We start from the raw sequence: 21,103 nt of genomic DNA, 5'->3' as shown, positions 1-21,103 counted from the left end.
TTCTGTGCAGTGGTGCTGTTTTGTGCCTCAAAGCGAGCAAAGAAGGGGCATTCAGCTCGTTCAGCAGGGGGATGGTGCTGTCGCAGGTCTGTGGTGGGGGCTTGTAGTCTGTGATGGTCTGTATCCCCTGCCACAGGCTCCGAGTGTCTCTGCTGTCGCTGAAACGATGAACTATCCTCCTGGAGTACTGTCTCTTGGCCTCTCTGATGCCGCGGGATAGGTTGGCCCTAGCTGTCTTCAGGCCCTCCTCATCTCCAGCTCTAAAGGCAGCGTTCCTCTAAAGGCTTCTGGTTGGCCCTGACAGTGATAGACTTTGTGACCGTTACATCATCAATGCCCTTGGTGATGTAGGCAGTGACAGTCTCTGAGTACTCTTGGAGGTCTGTAGTGTTGCTGTATGTGGCAGCCTGTTTAAACATATTCCAGTCGGTGGTGTCAAAACAGTCTTGAAGTGCCTCTGACGACCCTTCCGGCCACACTTGTATCCGTTTGTGTATTGGTTTGATGACTTTAATGAGCGGTCTGTATGCAGGCATTAGCATGCCAGTGATGTGGTCTGAGGCTCCGATCTGGGGGAGGGGGAGGGCCTTGTAAGCTCCTCTCTGGGTGGTGTAAACAAAGTCCAGAGTATTTTTTCCCCTTGTTGGAAAGTCTATGTGTTGATATATTTTTGGGAACACACTCTTTAAGTCTGCGTGGTTGAAATCCCCAGCCAAGATGAGAAAAGCATCTGGATGGGCTGTCTGCTGCTCACTGGTGTGCTGGTACAGATCATTTAGTGCCTCACTCCTGTTGTTGTTGTGGGAGCTGGGAGGGATGTATACAGCAATGAGCAGTATGGCTGTATATTCCCTTGGTAGATAGAACGGCCGGCACTCAATAATCATAAACTCCACCAAGGGTGAGCAGTGTTTGCAGACCACAACAGCGTCGCGGCACCATGCATCATTGATGTAAACACAAAGCCCGCCGCCGCGGATCTTACCTCCCTCGACGAGAGCTCTGTCAGCTCGATAGCATGTTAGCTGGTCGAGCTGTATGGCGCAGTCCGGTACGCTGTTGTTAAGCCATGTTTCCGTAAACACAAAAACACAACAGTCTCTTACAGTCCTCTGAGTAGAGCGGAGTAGTCGGATGTAGTCCAGTTTATTGTCCAAAGAGCGTACGTTCGCCAGTACGATGGTGGGGATAGCTGGCTTGTGTGGGTTGGCCGCTAGCCTAGCTCGGATACCTCCGTGCTTACCCCTCTTCTGCTTCCTCTCACGCCGCTTGTAGCGCCTCCGCTGTGGGCGAGATGCAGTAGTGGGGGTCGGTGATGGAGTAGGCTTTCGGAGCAGACCGATGTCCCGCAGCTCCTCGGCGTGCGCGGAGTTTAACTCTAAAAATGTGATTCTGCCGACATCGAGCAGAAACTCACGACTGTATGCGCGCTTAAAGACAGGTAGACGTCACGGAGATGTACAAAAACATTGCGACTTACAAGAAAAAAAACACGAAAACACCGTTCTATCGGGAGAGAGAGAAGCCGCTGCGTCTGTGCGCGCCGCCATGTTGATGCAACAACCTGAATGAGAATGAGAATAGACTTAGAAAACCTGTGATGGGTAAACCTGGCAAAATCATGTCCAGGTTGTAATGGAGTGCAAATAAATCAAATAAATCTAATTTTCATGAGTGTAATGTCACAATCTATTGTTAGTATTGATATAAAATGAAGAAAATATGATTTTGTTTTTTGTATGGTACAAAAGTTTTTTGGTCTGTAAGATTTTTATTTGTTATATTAAATAATATCTCTTGTCTCCAGTATATTTGCTCAAAAATGTTAATACCAATAATATTGCAAAATATTATTACAATTTAAAATAACTGTTTTCTATTTGAAAATGTTTTAAGATGTAATTTATTCCTGTGACGCAACGCTGAGTTTCCAGCATCATAACTCCAGTCTTCAGTGTCACATGATCCTTCAGAAATCATTCTAATATGCTGATTTGATGCTCAAGAAACAGAAACAATTTTGTGGAAACCTTTTTCAGGATTCTTTTATGAATATAAAGTTCATAATATCAACATTTATTTATTTTTGTAAAATTCTCTTTACTGTCACTTTTTATCAATTAAATGTACCCTTGCTGAGTAGAAGTATTAGTAGTAGTAGAAGTAAAAAAGAAAAGAAGAGAAAAATTACTGCTCAAAACAGCTGGAGAGTATATAATTGACTTTATGCAAACATTTTTCTTTCCTTGATTTTTTTTTTTTTTTTTTTTTTCTCTTGGTTTTAAAAAAGAATGCAGTAAAATGGAATACAATAGTGTAAAATATACTGGAATCTTTATTTTTTTATTTCAAATTTAACAAATTACGATCTATCTCTAGGTGATTTTCACTTCTGTAGTGATTTGAGTTACACAGTGTAATTATTATTCCAACTTCTTTCTTTCTTTCTTTCTTTCTTTCTTTCTTTCTTTCTTTCTTTCTTTCTTTCTTTCTTTCTTTCTTTCTTTCTTTCTTTCTTTCTTTCTGTCCATCCTTTTCTCATTCTGTCTTTGTGGACGAGGGTCCTCCTGGGGTTCCTTTGAGATCTGATGTGCCCATCTAATCAAAAGCCTGCAAAGAGCCCAAATCACGTTGTCTTTAGCCAGGGTGTTGTGCGCTGGTGTGAGTGTGTGTTAAAGCTATTTATGTCAGCACACTGATGGAGACACTTGGATTTATGTGTGAAAGATGCATCTTTATTTTTTCTGCTCTCTTCTCTTGTCTCTCTGCCTGTGCATGTGTCTCTCTCCATTCTCTCTCTATGAGTGTGTGTATGTGTTGGCAGACTCTGGCTGCAGACGGGCACACAGATGGGTAACAGGCTGTGCCGAAACCACTCTCACACACCTGCTCCTTCATACACAGACTTACACATGCATACATAGAAAAATGTACACACACAAATGCACATTGAAAAACAGCTTGCTTTTAATGAAATAACCTCACAAATGAGTTTACGTTTGCTGAGCTGCTCCCCAAAGCTCTTCATGTGTAAGTGCAGACAGATGTTTGTCTCGGCTGACTCTGTAACTCCTGAGCATCTGTAATAATCCGAACAGGCCAGTACCGCACGTATACGGATGTCCTCCAGCTATGAGATATTTCTCATCGTGATACTGAGCTCAGGATGAGAAATAAATAATTAGAGCTGAAAGAAAGCCGGAGAATGATGACTATTGGCTGATAAATGAGTGCGGAGAGCCGCAGAGTGAGAAGGCGGAGGGGATTAGGGAGCTTTGGAACACTTTAAGAGCATTATAGATTAAAAAAAGGTCAGAATGTTTAGCAACATAATGCTAAACCTCTTAAGCAAAACCCAACTGCATGCTGATAAACAGGGACAGAGGGAGGGGGGCGACAAAAAAGAGGCTGTATGGGGTTTAACATCTGTTTGGGTCAGAAAAAGAGAGGCACAGAGAGAGCTGTTTTATAGGCACAAGCATACACGCACCTAAAGTCATTATACATCATAATAAAAAGGACGTGTATGGACATCTACTCACTTGTAATCATTAAACTTGATGCAACGTGCACCAAATTTCATTTGACAGCTGCAGCGGATGGAAAGACTATGAGTGAATAAAACTTTTGAAATTTTAGTCTGCTCCTCACACAAAGCTGTCATTATGACTTCAGAAGAGTTATGATTTATATGGCCCACTTTTGTAAAATTAATAAGCAGCTCTTTTAGGGAAAAAAAGATTCAAAATTAATAATACATAAGACAGGAAGTCAAAGAGATGACATGGATGCTTAGACTGACATGAGAGTGAGTAAATGTTTTTGGATGACACCATTTTTGGATGACCCTGAAGTCACACCTTCTAAAGATTATTCAGTCTGTGAAAATGAAAAATTCTCATGTCTCTCTAAACTAGTAACTTTTTCTATGAAACGAAACGTCTGTGAAATGAAAATGCACATTTGCTTGTTTTAACATGTAAAGTCTATTCTATTCTATTCTATTCTAAAAGCATATCAAGATAGCATTTTACCTAAAAATAACAGAAACAGAAATAAAACGTATATAAAGAAAATTATACACATTACTGTTCAAAACAATGGACTCAGTAATTATTTTTTAAAATAAATGAATACTTTTTTTCAGCAAGGGCACATTAGATTGATCCAAAGTGAAAGTAACGACAAAAGATTTCCATTTCAAATAAATGCTGTTCATTTGAACTTTCTATTTATCATAGAATCTTAAAAAAATGTATCATTTTTTTCAACATTGATAATAATCAGAAATGTTTCTTGAGTAAATCAGCATATTTGAATTATTTCTGAAGGATCGTGTGACACTGAAGACTGGAGTAATGATGCTGAGAATTCAGTTTTGATCACAGGAATAAATTACATTTTACAAAATGTTCAAATAGAAAAAAGTTATTTTTAATTGTAACAATGAAGTTAGGTTGAGGGTTTTAATGACCTAACACATTACAGGAGTAGTTAAGAAGTAGTTAAAATAGTACTTTCCCCCTTTTGGTTGTCTTTTCTCACCTACTAGAGCACACTAGGAGAGTCAGGACCTTCAGAAACAATAGGAGCATGAAGCTGCTCTAGATGAACAGTACATATTGTGTGAATATGATTTTGGTAATTTGTGTGTTGGTGAAATCAGTTACAGTGTTTACAGTCTGCACCAATCTGTGCGTATATGTAACTTTTGACACTGTATCAAAAGAGCACAAATTTATTTGATTACAAACATGTATGACTTTCTTCCCTACATGGAACACAAAAGGTGAAATTTTGAAGAACATCCCAGCCGCTCTTTTTGTTTTTTTATATATATATTGTTAATTGAAAGTGTGACAGCTGCTGCCAAGCTTCAAAATGACAAATACGTGATGCTTTTGAAAGAGTAACACCAGCCTGGGCTTCTTTCGAAGTCAAATGATAGCTGTTGCTCATCTCGCGGAAAATCTCCAACACTCATTGAGACTGAATGACTTATGGACTCTCTGTGGCAGTGCTTTTTTACTCCCAGTCTGAGCGTCGGTGAGCTCAAACAGGACTTGGGATGCTGTATGCCATGTGAAACACAACCTACTGTACACATTTTCCAGCCTTGTTCATGGGTTTGGGCCTATGTTTATCCTGTGTGTGTGTCTGTGTCGTCAGCTAGCAGGAATGTGTGTGCACCGCCAATACTAAGATGGCTGCCAAAGACTAAAATGGCTGCCAGGACTCCAGAAAAAGAGAGCGAGAGACAGAGAGAGATGGAGACAACACGCTAAATGTAGAGAAAAAGAAACCGTCTTGCTCTTTCTCCTCCGTTCAGACTGCTGTTCTTTTGTTTGTGCGAGTGTATTTGTCCTAATCTCTACACACTCTATCAAATCATGCTGGCATGAGCCAGTGTGTTCCCTTATCACCTACAGCCGCCCGATAAACACCTCCACAAACACACATGCACACGCAGCCTGCCATAAACTGTGCTGATAACGCACACTTTCATGCATATGTACTCAGACACTTGTTTCTCATCTTCTCTCTCTCGTGTTCACGTGGCTCGACAATATCTGCTCGCTGTGTTGTTGCATCCAAGTGCCTAAACATCACTGAACAATCCAATACGAACAGTAGTAATTGAATATGAGCCATTTTCTGCCATTTAAATGCATCTTTTCTCTGTTTCTCAATGCAGAATCTGGGCAATCAGACAATTCCAATCAACAAGGAGAGTCGGACATCAAACCCCCACCAAACGGTGAGAAAAATATAGGCCATCACACGGACTTATACACTGTTATACCATGCAAAGGTTCAGAGTCAGAGATATTTTTTAATGTTTTTCAAAAAAAGTCTCTTACACTTACCAAGTCTGCATTTATTTAATCATAAATACAGTAAAATTGTAAAATAATATTACAATTTAAAATAAGTGTTTTATACTGTTTGTATGTATTTTAGAATGTAATTTATTCCTGTGATGCAAAGCTGCATTTTCAGTATCATTACGCCAGTCTTCAGTGTCACATAATTCTACAGAAATCATTCTAATATGCTGATTTTCTGCTCAAGAAACATTTCTTATTAGTATCAATGTTGAAAACAGTTGTGCAGCTTAATATTTTTGCAGAAACTGGGATACAATGTTTCTTTAAAAGATTATTTAAAGAATAGGACGTGCCTAAAGAACAGCATGTTATTTTAAGTAGAAATCTTTTGTGATAATATACATGTTTTTACTGTCATTTTTGATCAATTTCATGCATCCATGGTGAATATTAATTTCTTAAAAAAAAAAAAAAAAAAAAATCTTACTGACCTCTTACTTGAGTACAGCAATCACACAAGCAAGAGTGTTAGACTACAATTAACTGGCTAGCTTTTGTTTGAAACACAAGACACTTGTTATTATTGTCTTTGTATAAATTTTGCATTATATTTTGGTGCTGGATGCATGTGGTACTGGTCTCTTATCACACAGCCCAGGTTTCTGTTGGGTGAGGAATGTGAATTTGTATTGTTTCTGCAGGACATCTGAGTTTTCAGGACTGCTTTGTGACTTCAGGGGTGTGGAACGTAGCCGAGCTGGTACGAGTGTCTCAGAGTAAGTACTTTAACACATGCTAATGTTTTCTTAAATGAACAGCACACTGCAAAAAAAAAAAGAAAAAAGTTTTTGCTTTGCCCAATTCATGAACAAATTGCTTAATTGTTGAATTCATCAGTGTAACAGTTTGTTAAACAGACCAAATCAAACAGAGGACTCTCACCCACTCACTGAAGTTATTATGGCTGACTCAAATTGCTAATTTGATATTCTGATTTGTTGGGTTACTGTATCTGAATCAGTCTTGGAGTTCCATAATTTTGTTGTAAAAGTTTCTAAAAAAAAGTGATGCTATCATTAAGCACGTTGTAATACCCAGATTTGGCATATGCATCTAACATTAATTTGGCATAGATTTATTAGTAACTTTTCTCTATATGATATTTAAGTTTTAGTTTTTACATCTCAGAAGTTCAAACTTCAACATGTTTGTCTCTTCCGCAGCCCCCGTTGCAACAGCATCAGGTCCTAATTTCTCTCTTGCGGATCTGGAAAGTCCCGGTTACTACAATATCAACCAAGTAGCACTCAGCAGACGTTCACTTGCCTCTCCTCCATCCACAAGGTGAACACACATACACCCATATGCCTGATCTTTGTGCCCGTTTTAGTTTCTCTTCAGTGGAAATTTGATCTGTCTTGCTCTCCTTTTTGTCCTTCCTTCTGTTTCCCCTTTGTCTGTCATTCTTCTTGCGCTGTAGGTCTGAGGTGGAGCTGTACGCCAGTCTTCCTCGGAGGTACTAAGTCTGTCACAGTCTTCTGTGTTTCTGCACTTTTTTCTGTGTTTCTCTCTTATCAGTCTACAGGAATCTGTCACAGGGATATTGATTAACGTCTCACTTGGTCTCTCTGTCTCTCTCTGTAGCTCTAATAAGCGTAAGTCTATAGATGACAGTGAGATGGAGAGTCCTGTCGATGATGTCTTCTACAGTCGTTCTCCGGCCGGCACCAGCTCCCAGTCCAGCGGCTGGCCGAATGATGTCGATGCAGGTGAGCATCACATATAAACGCCAATACGCCTTTTACACTGAAATGATGCTGATATCAGAATCTGGTCTCGACTGTGGGATCTGCGACACTGTAGCAGTCATCTTTTTAAAAAAAACAGCCTACATTTCCACTGACCTGAGAGCTGATTGGAGACATAAATGGTACAGCATAAAATGTCTATAAGCATACATGTTGTTCAAGCAGGATCCCAACAACTAAAGGAATTGTCAGCCCATCCGAGATGTATATGAGTTGATTTCTTCACTGGAACAGATTTGGAGAAATTTAGCATTACATCACTTGCTCCGTAATGGATCCTCTGCAGTAAATGGGTGCCGTCAGAATGAGAGTCCGAACAGCTGATAAAAACATCTCAATAATCCACACCAGTCCAGTTCATCAATTAACATCTTATGAAGCGAAAAGCTGCATATTTGTTGGAAAGGAATCCATCATTAATGTGTTTTTAAACCATTGCTTCTGGCCAGAAATTGAGTCCATAATTGGATGAACTGAGTGTGAATTTTCAGCAAATTTTGATTGTTGGGTGAACTATTCCTTTTAAAACTCTTAAAATGTTTAAAATTCACTTAAAATTCTTCAGTGGAAATGTGTTGAATGGGGCCAGACCTGGGTATCAGTATCATATCAGTGCAAAAGAGATAAATTGTTCATGATCTCAACACAATGTTTTCCCCTTCTTCCTCCCACCTCTCGTGTTAATAATTCCCTTCTCCAGTTGCAGTGCAGCACCATTTGACGAGTGTTCAAGAGAGGAAGATAAAACATGAAAATGATGGTGTGCAGTTTCCTTACCATGGTTAGAATTCATGCTACACACACTTACACAAGTAGTGGGAGTAGACAGGTTAGTGTCAGGGCAGTAGGGCATCAGATGTTGACATTATATGTGTTGCTTGGTTATTCTGTTTTTCACCCACGTTATTAATTCCTTTTTTTTGTTTAATGTCTCATAAAGTTACTTTTAATGATAATTCTCAGTATTATTCAGTATAATATGACAGGTTTAGTGTCAACAATGGGTGCTTTAGACGTTGGCAGTATGTTAGACTCCAAACTAAATGATCGCTGTGGTCACAATCAGCTAGTAGTGTTGGAGGAGCCCAGATGGGACAGCCCAAGTCAGAGCAACATACACGCAAACAAACACCACACAGGTGCACCTTCTGTCCACGCATTAGCCACACATACACACACTCTCAGTCTGTGTTCTGGTCCCAGATGGCGCTTCCGTGTATCTACAGTAGTGGGAGACATCTGCTCTGCATTTGTGTGTGAATGTCATAATCAGAAAGCAATGCTTTTCATTTCAAACCTTTGAACATTTTTAAGCAACTGTTTTTTTAAGTGGTTCATTTTTTTTCTTATGATGTACATTTATGCAGAGGTTTCCAGCACCAGAAGTATTTTTTCTTTTTTTTGCAGTTAGCTAGTACATATCATAAACTACCGTTCAAAATTATAATTTATTTCTCTACAGAAATTAATAGTTTTGTTCAGCAAGGATGCATTAAATATGACCAAAAAGTGACAGTAAAGACATTTATAATGTTACAAAAGATTTCCATTTCAAATAAATGTTGTTCTTTTCAGTAAAAAAAAAAAAATAGCCAAATGTGTCATGGTTTCCACAAAATATAAAGCAGCACAACTGTTTTCAACATGGATGATAATAAATGTTTTCTTAGCAGCCAATCAGCATATCAAAATGATTTCTGAAGAATCCTGTGACTCTGAAGACTGGAGTAATAATGCTGAAAATTCAGCTTTAGCGACAGGAATAAATTGCATTTTAAAATTTACATTTACATTTAGTCATTTAGCAGACACTTTTATCCATAGCCACTTACAAATGAGGACAATGGAAGCAATCAAAATCAACAAAAGAGCAATGATATGCAAGTGCTACAACAAGTCTCACTTAGCTTACTGCAAAATATATTCAAATAGAAAACAGTTCATTTAAATTGTAATAAGAGTTCACAATTACTGTTTTTACTGTATTTTTGATCAAATAAATGCAGCCTTGGTAAGTGTAAGAGACTTCTTTCAAAAACATTAAAAAAAAAATCTTACCAACAACAAATTTTTAAATGCACTATTAATTTAAAACATGCCAGATGTTGTCAGAGGGTCCCAAACATTTATGTACTGTAAATAAAGCTGAAAGATGAACTAGCTGGCATTCGTAGAAGTTTTCATAAATGTTTTGCACTGAGAATTTTTGAATATATTATTTTTATAGCACATCAAATTCTTATTTCAAAAGAAGCAGGAGGCGAGAGTGTGTTGTGTGCATGTGTACACATTTTGTGATAAATATACATTTACAGACTTAACACTTTCACACACATTTGCACACTCCCACACACACGGGTGTTCTCTCTGGCACACACTCGCATACACACATGCGAGAACAAATGCACTCAAAAGTGAACTGAGAAAGGGGAATTAAGATGAAATGGGATTTAATGCCTTGTAATGTAGAGAGGAAAAAATAGCATCAAACTGAAGTGAAGTTTAAGCGTGTGTGTGTGTGTATGAGTAACTCTGAGCAATGGGTGCCAGGAGGACTCTCTATCTGTGTGTGTGTGTGTGTGTGTGTTTTGGTTATCTTCCAATTATGAGCCATCCCTGCTCTGTTATCACTTTCTCCTGCAATTTCTCACCTTTTCATGTTATTTTCATCTCTCTTTCATCTTTCTGGTGATGGATTGAACCAGTTGAGGTGTTGCTAATTTAATAGTTAAGGAACACTTACAGAAGACTACGTTTGGATGGTATGATGCTATATAATACACATGGTAGAAATATGTCAACGTTTGTACAGATACAGGCTATATTTGCATGGCTATTTGTGGACAGGACTGCTTTACGTTATTTACACATTAAGAGCGGCAAAGAAATGTGGAGGAATGTGAAAACACAAAGCAGAACGTGACCTAAACAAGTCAAGGCGAGGAATAACTTGTTTTTTAAAGGAGTTGTGAAGCTGAGTTTAGTAGTTTACGCTTGGTAAGCAATGTTGCAACTTGTTCACAGGTGTGTGAATATCGGATATTTTGCAATGTGGTTCATCCAATCAGATTTTAGAATCAGAACTATCAGTTTGATCACATTAATTACACTGTTTTCAGTCATTTAATTTGAGTGTTTTATAATGTGAAGCTGTTTTTGCACTGATAAAACTTTTTTCATGAACTATTTTCATTATATTATTAGGTATTACTTGTAGAACTCTAGTTCCAAATAAATAGGGAACATAATGAAATATGAAGTATCTTTTGTTTTATTTAGATCTAGATTATTCAAAGATTGACATTACTAAATAGTAATTAAAATATTAAAAAAGTTATAGCAAAAATATTAATTATATTGCATATTTATTATTATTTTTATTTAAAAATATAAGAACTCGTTGATCAAGTTACAAAGAACTGGAGAACACAATGTAATATGAAGTATTTTATCCAGAAATGACCAAATATAAAAATATTACCATTTTTGTTGTTAAAATTCTATCAAAAATGACCAGTACTTACTGTATCCCTTAAAAACCCAACAATGATCATTTAAGGAGTAATTAAGTTAGTTAGTTGAGCTAGTCAGCGAGTGTTTGATTGGTGTGTGCTGTGCCCTCCTGCTGTTGTTGTTGTTGACGTGTGGTTTCTGGCAGGGCTGTCCTCTCCTGGGTCTCTAAAGAAGCCAGCGGGGAAATTCGATTTCAGCGCCCTGTCAGCACAGACGAGGTCCCCCCGAATGGCCTTCACACACCACCCGCTGCCCATGTTGGCAGGCGTGAGACCAGGTGAGACAGACACACTCCAGCAGGGAGAGAGAGACAGAATGGAGGGGGAAAGGAGGGATTTTAGTATTAGATTGCAGCATAGGCTTCTGATTGGTCCAAAAGTCCTATTATGGCACCACACTAGTCCAAAATTGCCCTCAGTGGCATTTGATTGGCTCTAAACAGTGGCGAGTTATTGATGGAGGCCTCTGATTGGCTGGGCAGAGAGACGGAGAGAGTAAGGAGCTGCCACAGTTCATGAACGACACCATCCATCCACGTTCCCTCTTGCTCTCCATCTTTTCCTCTCTTCACTTATCATCATTTCATCCACAGCTTTTACCTCCATTTCTCAAGTGTGTTTTTCTGGATGGTTTCTCATGTTTCTTTGAATGTGTGACCTACATTTTATTACATTTCTTAAAAGATAAAAGATTTGATGTAAAAGATATTCTGAAATCCTGTGCACATACAGTGGAGTTTGAAACTCTTGTTTGGGTTAAAGAATCTATTCTTATCTATTTTTAATGAATTTTGGTTCTCTTTAACAGTTGATGAAGTGTGCACTGTGGACGAAAACCATACTAAAATACTCTGACAGTGTTTCTCATACCACTGTTTAGCTGTATTTTCCACTAAAATCGGTGTAGCCTTATGAGTGACTCTTATGATTCGGTTCATTTTAGTGAATCAAAAAATCAATTCTGAATTGCAAGTTATTAATTGCTTGTCTCTGACTCCACAATGCACTGAAGAATACTGTTATGTTGTTAAGGTTTTTAAGATAATTTTTTGTTTAATTTCAGTTAGCGTTAAACTATAAACTCAAGCCTTTTGCAAGAATCATATTAAATTATGTTTGATTTATGTCTGTTCTGCTGAAATCTTAAATTATCTGATAATTTGGCAACAGGCTGCTGAGGGCAGTAAATGCAGGAAGAACTGATTTTATTTTTCCACAAAAATGTACTGTTCAGAATTCCTTAAAAGAATCAATAATGAATCAGAATTGTTAAATGAATCAAATTGGAACCAGAATCCCTACTAAAAATATTCGCTGTAATGTGACATTTTCCTCCATCCCAAGTCACTGCCCTTAAACAACAGTGTGCAGAGCTCTCATCTGAATGTCAGAGATGTGATTCGCTCATTTTGCTCTCATTTCAACCTTCTTGTGAATTACCAGAGACTATTTGCGGTTGAAGAAAATAGAAGGAGAGGTACGGAGACGCAAACGGGGGAAGCCATGAGGGAACGTTTAGAAAGCTTCCCAATGCGTAACAGATGCGTGACCAAGAGAATCGTATATAAAAACTACGTCTCGATCTCTCCGTTTTTAAAATTAGCCAGCGAGCATGTTGCTTGTTATTCAGACATGCTGTCATTCATATTGGCACAGGACAAAATGTGAAGGAGAGCATGTGTATGTGGGGGTGATGATGGGGGGGGGGGGGGATTGCTCTTATCGGGCTGCTCTTGGCAGGCGCATTCGGAGCTCCATGAAAATCCCGTCAGTAAAACGATGATATTCAGAGGCATTAAGACCGTAGTGTCGCAAACCGCTCTAAACGTCTCCATTCCCACCCAAAGGAGAGCGATTCAAAGCTCCCTCCCGTGTTCTCCCTGACGTCCCGGATGCTTAATCCCATCCGATGGCCCTGGGAAAAGCACAGAATTGCTATCCGTTCGGGTCCGGCTGCAGCCGGTGAGCCCTAATCAAGTAAAGGTCAGCGGGACAGAGAGCAGCAGCTTTAAATGGATTATACGTGCGTGTGACTATGGAAGTTTTGCTCCGGCAGACGCTTCTGGTTAGAATGTTTATGTAGAGTCGAGACAGTGGAAAAAGCAAGGTTTGCGTTAGGCCGGGAGACTAGGGCAGACTGCATGCACATGAGAAAGACAGTCCCGCTGCCGTTTCTAATGCGTTTCTGAGTTATGGATGGATGTTGGCCGCTGTTGTGAAAGAGATACTGTGGTTTGCTTTTGTGAGTGATGAATAACTCTTGTGGAGATTGAGAAGATACCGTTTTTGTTTGTGTGTGTGTGTGAGGGCGTTTATGAGTGCGTTTGCATGCGTGTGTGTGTGTGTGTGTTGGCACCCCATAGCGCCTGGCTCCTGCCCAGTACCTAATGAGATTAAGAAGCACAAAAAAAGAGAAAGACTGAAGAAAAAGAGGGAGTTGGAGATAGACAAAAAAGAAGGACAGGATGAGATAGATAAAGAGGAAAAAGAGGATGGTGCAAATGGCATTTAAAGAAACAGTTCAGCTAAAAATGAAAATTGTGTCATTTACTCATCCTCATATCGTTCCAAACCTGTATGACTTATGTGGATCACTAAAATAGATGTTATGCAGAATGTCCAACCTGCTCTTTTTCATACAGTAGAAGTGAATGGGGACTAGAGCTTTCAGAGTGCAGAAATGACAAAAGAAAAAGCACTATTAATGTTGTCCATTCTTCTGAAGACGTACACTACTGCTCAAAATTTTGGGGTCAGTTTTATTCAGCAAGGATGCATTAAATTCATTAAACGTGACAGTAAAATAATTTACCAAAGATTTGATTCAAATAAAATGCTGTTTTTTAACATTCTGGTCATCAAAATATCCTTGGGAAAAAAAAACAGTTTCCTCAAAAATATGAAGCAGCATCACTGTTTTCAACATTGATAATAATAAGAAATGTTTCTTGAGCAAATCAGTATATTAGAATGATTTATGAAGGATCACGTGACACTGAAAACTGGAGTAATGAAGCTGAAAATTCAGCTTTGATCACAGGAATAAATGACAGTTTAAATATGTATTCAAATAGAAAAAAAGCTAATTTAAATTGTAATAATATTTCACAATATTTTCGTTTTTACTGTATTTTTGAGAATAAAATTGCAGCCTTGGTGAGCAGAAGAGACTTCTTTTCAAATTTTATTTTAAATCTTACCTCAGACTATTTAATGAAACCGTTTTTTAATTAAACATGATTAGTTTCTTTTAAAAGAGATTTATTTTAAAAAGGTAGTTCAGTATGAGCCCAGAAGTCTTAAAATGTAGCACATGAGTCATATAAATTACTTTTCTGGCTCTTTTTCTTTTTTCCTTTTTGGAACCCCAATCCCAATTCACATTCATTATTTGGAAAATACCTTTGTAAATGAGGATGAATAAATGTCAAATAAATAATGTCAAAATGTTACCTTTTTGGTGAGCTACTCTATTAAGGTTAGGACATTATTTAAAGAGAGACAAAGTCGAAGAATTTAGGTTTATATGAGAGAACACAAATTCTAATAGTACAATAAACTGTGTCTCTCAGGCACTTCACTCACTATTTCTCTTTCTCTTTCTCAGGGAGTCCGCGTGCCTCAGCCTCTGCCCTTCATTTTCCTGCTCCCTCCATCATCCAGCAGTCCAGTCCATACTTCACCCACCCCACCATCCGCTATCACCACCATCAGGACCCACTCAAAGAGTTCGTCCAGTTCGTCTGTGCTGACGGCTCGGGGCAGCCGGGGGCACAGGTAACACACACACACACACACACACACACACACCATCATGATTCACACAGCACCAGTGGACATACACACACACACACACACACATACACACACATCTCTGCTAAAGTCCCTCTCTCTTACTCCTCTCTTCCTTTCTCTTCATTATCTAACACTTGACAGTCTCAGTTTAACTTGATTTGATTTCAGTTTCATCGCCTCATTTGTTATACAAAGTGTCATGAAACACGAAAACACTCTTTTGAAACAGATATGGTAGTGTCTACTGTGATTGCAGGTTTTTCTTCCTCTGGGTTTAAAATCAAAGATTCATCGTATGGATGTGATGTAGATCTGTATCTTGAAAATGATCTGAAAAGTGGTGCAGGACACATTATAAGCCATAAAAGTGTATAGTTATTTGTGGCATCATTAAATAATAATAATTTAATACATGTAATTATTATAAAAAAATATGAATTAAAAAATATAAAAATATTTAATATTAACCTAATGTAGGTTGGTGAGAATGGCTAAGTCTGCCTTTAAAAAAAAGAAAAAAAGAAAAGAAAATGCAGTCGCACGATTAACTGTGGAGACCGAAATCAGAATTTTTACGGAGGAGTTTACCAAAAAGTCTATTAGTGAAATAGGTGTGTTTGCTGTTCCCTTTGTTTTTTGCATTTTTCGAAACTGATCTGAACTAAAATGGCCTGTTTCATGACACTTTAGTAACCACTTTAGTATGTTTATTAATTTGTGAATGTCTTTATACGTTTGTAACATTCCAATCTCACCCTTTGTGATCGCACGCCTCCACATGTATCGCTGTGTGTGTGCGAGTGTGTGTGCACGCACATGTGTGCCTCTTTCACCCCTCACCATCTGTATGTGTGTGTGTGTATCTGCAGCCTAACGGGAGCGGTCAGAACAAACTGCCCGGCTCCTTCTTACTGCCACCTCCTCCTCCTCCGGTAGCGCGGCCGGTGCCGATGCCCCTCCCCCTGCCCGAGCACAAACCCAGCCACACACACCCCGAGAGCGGAGTCGGCTCCCCGGCCTCGCCCTGTAAGTGTCCGCTCAAGCACCAGACCCACCAGAGCCCTCGAAAACGCCCCATTACCGCTGCGCTGAAAATAACTCATCAACTCTTTGAGTGATAGAACCACGATTTTTGACCATTAGGCCCGAAACATACCCTACGCAAGTACGCAAATAGTTCTAGCTGCGTTTCAAAATGTTTCAAGTAACCAAAGTTACTTTAGGTATTGACATGTTTATATTTAACTATGTGGATAATAAAACAACAGGCTTTTTTAAGGAAACTCCCACGCCCCCTTGAGTACCCAAATTTGTTAACGCCACAATAACACACACTAATAATATTTAAAAGATCATGCATTCCTGTTTGCATACTTGCGTGAAGTATATTTCTGGCTTTAGATGCCCTGCTCTTCTCCATCCGACTTTTTTCTTTGTTCATTTTTCTCATTCTATTCCCTTTTCATCCTGCTTTTTCATTTATTTATCCGATTGCAATCAGCCACTGACTTTTGCAATCAAATGGGGATGGAGACACTCCGCTGCCTCTGACTGGCTGAAACCAAGCAAGAACATCAGCCAATCATTCCCATAGATCAGCCTCCCTCCTCATCACTCTCACTTTTCATTTTCCTTTCTTTCTTTTCTTCCTTCAAGAGATCAAATTCAGGGCAGCTGGCATGGACTCCAAACAAACAAACAAAAAATGATGCCCCACATTCAGCGAGAGCGCCTTTCCATTGACACTTCAAGCTAAATACAAAAAGGAAATGTGTGTAGACGTGCAGGTGAAGGGATTTGTAATGTGTCTGGCAGTGTGTGAGAGCGGCGGCGCTGGGTTGTGGGTCTTTGCTTGGGATGTGTGTGTGTCGGGTGCTGTCAGCAGGGCGGGTGGGCAGGAGGAGGAGCCTGGTTGAGCAAACCTTTGAGAAGATCACCCCTTCCTTTTTTTTCCATTCTCACTTGTGAATATTCTTTTTCTTTCTGTGTTTTTCACATTCGTTCATTTCATATCTATGGAATGGTGTATCGGTCTCAACCTGTTGTATCCCTCCATTTTTTTTACCTTCCATCTTTCGGTGCTTTTACACACAGCAGCAGCCTTTTTCAGTCATATTAAGAAAATCACACACACACAAACACATTTAAACACTTCTGCAAACATTTAAATGCTCTTCATATCCCATGGAGTCCACTCTGCAAAACTGCCCTGAATTTGAAATTTGAATTTGAAAGTGAATTCAAAAATGTTTGATTTTTATTTTTTTTTTACATTTTGGCGTTTTCAACTAAAAGTCTGATTTTTTTTTTTTTTTTTTCTCAGCTCAAATTACCCCCCAACCCCTGCACAACTGCCCTTAATTTGAAATTTGAATTTGAAAGTGAATTTAAAAATGTTTGAATTTTTAAAATATATATATATATATATATATATATATATATATATATATATATATATATATATATATATATATATATATATATATATATATATATATATATATATATATATATATATATATATATATATATATATATATATATATATATATATATATATATATATATATATATATTTTTTTTTTTTTTTACAGTTGAAATTCTCCCTCCCACCCCTGCACAACTTTAATCTGAACAATTTTTCCCTCAAATCCTTGATCCCAAACTGGAGTTTAATCTTCATGGAATCTATAAATGGCTCCAGCTTTCATACTGAGCATGCAAATTTAGTTATCATAGTACTCCAAGGAAAGTAATCCATTTTCTATAAATCAGTTGATGCTGGTGTAACTATTACTACTGGTAAAGATTTCTGTGCAACCAGCGACAGACATAGAACTGAATTTAAAAAATGATTTTTTTAGACATATTTCAGGCATTCATTCTGTCTGCCGTTGGTCCAAGAAGGACTGTAATACCTAGAGAAATCTATCCATTAGCATTCCCATTCATCTCAATGACAGTTTTTTGGCTGGTGCGCTTGCTTATGTTTGATTATGGGTTCTTAGTGCCAAGCCTTTCAATAGTGAATATCCTAAGCTGTGTCATTAAAGGAAGCAGAAAACATAAAGTCCATTATATGTTTCCAGAAACAATCCATCAGCATCAAAGCATCTGCTAGAATTCAGTGTTTATTATTTAAGAATATTTTTCGTTTTAAATATAATTTTTAATATAATTAATATTAAATAATAATTCCAATCGGTATGTTCTATTCCCTGCTGGTTAGTGACTGGTAAACTGGAACATTCTATGTAAAAAGAGACTATATAGAAAGAGTAGTTTCGTAATCATCCAGCAGGTGCTAATTGGCCAGTGCTATCCAGCCAAACCTTGACTCCTTGATTTACTCAAATTGATTGCAGTCCCATTTAGTGACGCTAATGGGCACTTCACCTTCAAGTCGCCAGTTTTTTTACATTTTAGTGGCAGTAATTAAAATACAAGCTTCTTATTGAAATCTTTACAATGCGAACACAAACATCACAGCTGTGAATGCTGACAGACGTGTGTGTGTCCCAGCAGCATACCCAGCGCCAGGCTCCACAGCTTCCAACAGGTTTGTCGGCATCGGATCACGGGACAACAACTTTCTGAACATCCCACAGCAGACTCAGGTACATGCACACATGCAGATTTAGGTTAGGGACATGTGTGGCTTGCTGTTAATTAGCTTACCACAGATAATGTGTGCATAAACAAATGGGAAACATGTTTGCAGTAAATACAGTTTCAACTGAAGCTTAGCAAGCAAGCCGCGGAGCATTTGTCCATTTTGATTTTACTCAAACACAAATATGAGCTGCTGCACATTTTTGCGTTCAGACCCTCGGGCCTGATTGTCTGGTAGGCTTCCACTGAAAGTGTATTTACTGTAAACGCATGTCCTGTTTGTTTATACACGCTGAGGGATGAATCTATGCTAATCAACATCATGCTAAAGATTTGGTGCGTAGACATTAAGTCGAAAATACCCTAGAATATTACTTTAAATTGAAAATAGCAGCCTCTTCAGTCCATCCATCAATCATGTGTTTTTGATCAGCGAGTATCGTGGGTCTGCGCGCTGTTAAGTGCGTGTGGTTGGTAGCAGTCAGCGGCTCTCTGGGGGTTTGCTGAGGGACACGCTGATCATTTCAAATGGATTTTGTGGCCATGTTCCCACTCGCACCAGCTACAAAAACCACAAGCACTAACAATAAGACCATACACATGGAAACAATTGTTTCCTCCTCCTCCTCCTCCTCCTCCTCACTGATTCCAAAACCAAATGTCTTATGATTCATCAGATTTATTATGTAAGAAAGTAAGTATGACTTTACAGTGTACTCTTTTTTTCTGTCATAAAGTCCTGCATACACATTTGCACACTTGCAGCGCCCAAAATGTAATTTTTGCTTCATCTGCTAATGGCAAGTTAATTTAGAAAATCTAGCAACAATGAAAGTCTGTTTTGCATTACTTTTAGTACAGTTATATACACTATATCTTTCTATCTTTCAATCTTTTTAAGTTTGGGCTTGGTAAGATTTACAATGTTTTTGAAAGGAGTTTCTTAGGTTCACCAGGGCTGCATTTATTTCTTCAAAATACTGTAAAATATTAATATTTTAAAATATTAAAATGTTTAATCCAATATTTGTAATATTTTGTGAATGTTATTTTATATATACATATATATCACACCATAGAGTGCCTTTCAACCCTCACAATACTCAAAAAATGTTGGTTTTAATTTCCCATTCGCTTTGTCATATCATAAGTAGTAGACACTCAAGTACTATAGAAACGTATTAGCTGAGCTCCTACACATTGTTTTAGATAATTATGGGCCATTATTCAAAGCATAAACCATAAGATATGTCCACCCTGTCATGGACATATATATTACTGTTAAATACGTTTTCATCACAAAATTAAAATGCAAATGATATTTTCTGAAAGGTATGATGTCCCTTTCCTAAACAGGGTTATTTGTTTGCTTTCAAATCATAAATACATAAAAGATTTTATGAAAACCATGTGTATTTAAAGAAACTCATACAATTCACACATGTATTTTTCTTATTTGGAGAAAACTGTGATATTTGGATGCAGTTTTTTGTTTGCATGTTATTGCACCTACACATAGCTATTGAACACACTGGATTATATAGATATGATTGAATTATTATTTAAAATATTATTGTAAAATATCAAAATGACAGGGTGGACCAGCACATGATGGTGTGGACACAATGCGGAACACACAAATCATGACAAAATATGAAAATAAAATATTTATTCAACTTCTAAAATAAATAATATAATAATAATAATAAATAATATAATTACATCCTCAATCACATTGATATACCGACCGCTCCCCATTCATTTTCATTCAGTCCATCTATGATCTATGAATCTAAATGACATATATATATATATATATATATATATGTATGTGTAACACTTGTCACTTTTAATCAAATTAATGCATCCTTGCTGAATAAAAGTACTCCTTTCTTTAAAAATAAAATAATGGTTTCTTACAAAATATATAATGCATTTATTTTACCTATAGCTTTGGAATTATTGAATGACAGCACAGATTGATGTGCAGCTCTAATGTATATGAGATTAGCCAGTCTCCATCTCTTGGTTAAACACCACCTGTCACAAAAATGTAAAGACCCTCTTAGATTTTGTTCTTGTCTTGGTGGCTGGGGGGGAAAAACAAAAAAGTTCTGGAGGGAAAAACAGACTTTAAGATGCATCCTAGTAAATTTCTGATTACAACATTTCCACTGAGGGAAAAAGTTGTTTTCTTTAGCTCACATACTGACTGATGAGTAAGACATTTTTACATTTTTCTGATGGAATGAGCATTGGTCTAGTTCACATGTTTTAAAAGTAGTTTTAACATGCAGATCTATGCAAGAGAGAAAGTCTGACATACTGAGGAAAGAGAGAGCGTGAGAGGGTGTCACGTCCTGACTGTCTGGTTGCCCTCAGCAACCAGACATGATGTCATAGGTAGTTGAACATGAACTTCAACAGGAGGGAACTTAAGAAAATGGATGGACACCACTACTGAGGGTTACAGACAGAAAGAAACCGTAAGATAATATAAGTCCTGCTGGAATCCACAGATTTTTAGGACTTTTAGTGAGTTAAAACA

At 37.9% G+C, this 21,103-nt stretch overlaps 1 protein-coding gene across 43 annotated transcripts in view; it reads left to right on the top strand.

The window, feature by feature from the left end:
- Positions 1 to 21,103, top strand: part of nfixa (nuclear factor I/Xa) — a 95,994-nt gene that overhangs the window by 71,592 nt on the left and 3,299 nt on the right. For 4 of the 43 annotated variants that reach the window (XM_079421574.1, XM_079421614.1, XM_079421575.1 and 1 more), the window contains 10 exons: positions 5,696 to 5,758; positions 6,530 to 6,604; positions 7,052 to 7,172; positions 7,309 to 7,344; positions 7,473 to 7,597; positions 8,337 to 8,417; positions 11,295 to 11,426; positions 14,756 to 14,925; positions 15,813 to 15,969; positions 18,466 to 18,560. In XM_079421574.1, coding sequence (XP_079277700.1) covers positions 5,696 to 5,758; positions 6,530 to 6,604; positions 7,052 to 7,172; positions 7,309 to 7,344; positions 7,473 to 7,597; positions 8,337 to 8,417; positions 11,295 to 11,426; positions 14,756 to 14,925; positions 15,813 to 15,969; positions 18,466 to 18,560 — 1,055 coding nt within the window. The remainder of the gene's footprint in view (positions 1 to 5,695; positions 5,759 to 6,529; positions 6,605 to 7,051; positions 7,173 to 7,308; positions 7,345 to 7,472; positions 7,598 to 8,336; positions 8,418 to 11,294; positions 11,427 to 14,755; positions 14,926 to 15,812; positions 15,970 to 18,465; positions 18,561 to 21,103) is intronic. The other 39 variants (XM_079421582.1, XM_079421592.1, XM_079421598.1 and 36 more) reach the window with 21 other exon arrangements.

Source organism: Barbus barbus, assembly GCF_936440315.1.
Source record: "Barbus barbus genome assembly, chromosome: 7".
In the NCBI taxonomy this organism is placed as follows: Eukaryota; Metazoa; Chordata; class Actinopteri; order Cypriniformes; family Cyprinidae; genus Barbus; species Barbus barbus.
The sequence above is the reverse complement of the archived record's forward strand: the minus strand, read 5'-3'. Positions and strand labels throughout refer to the sequence as shown.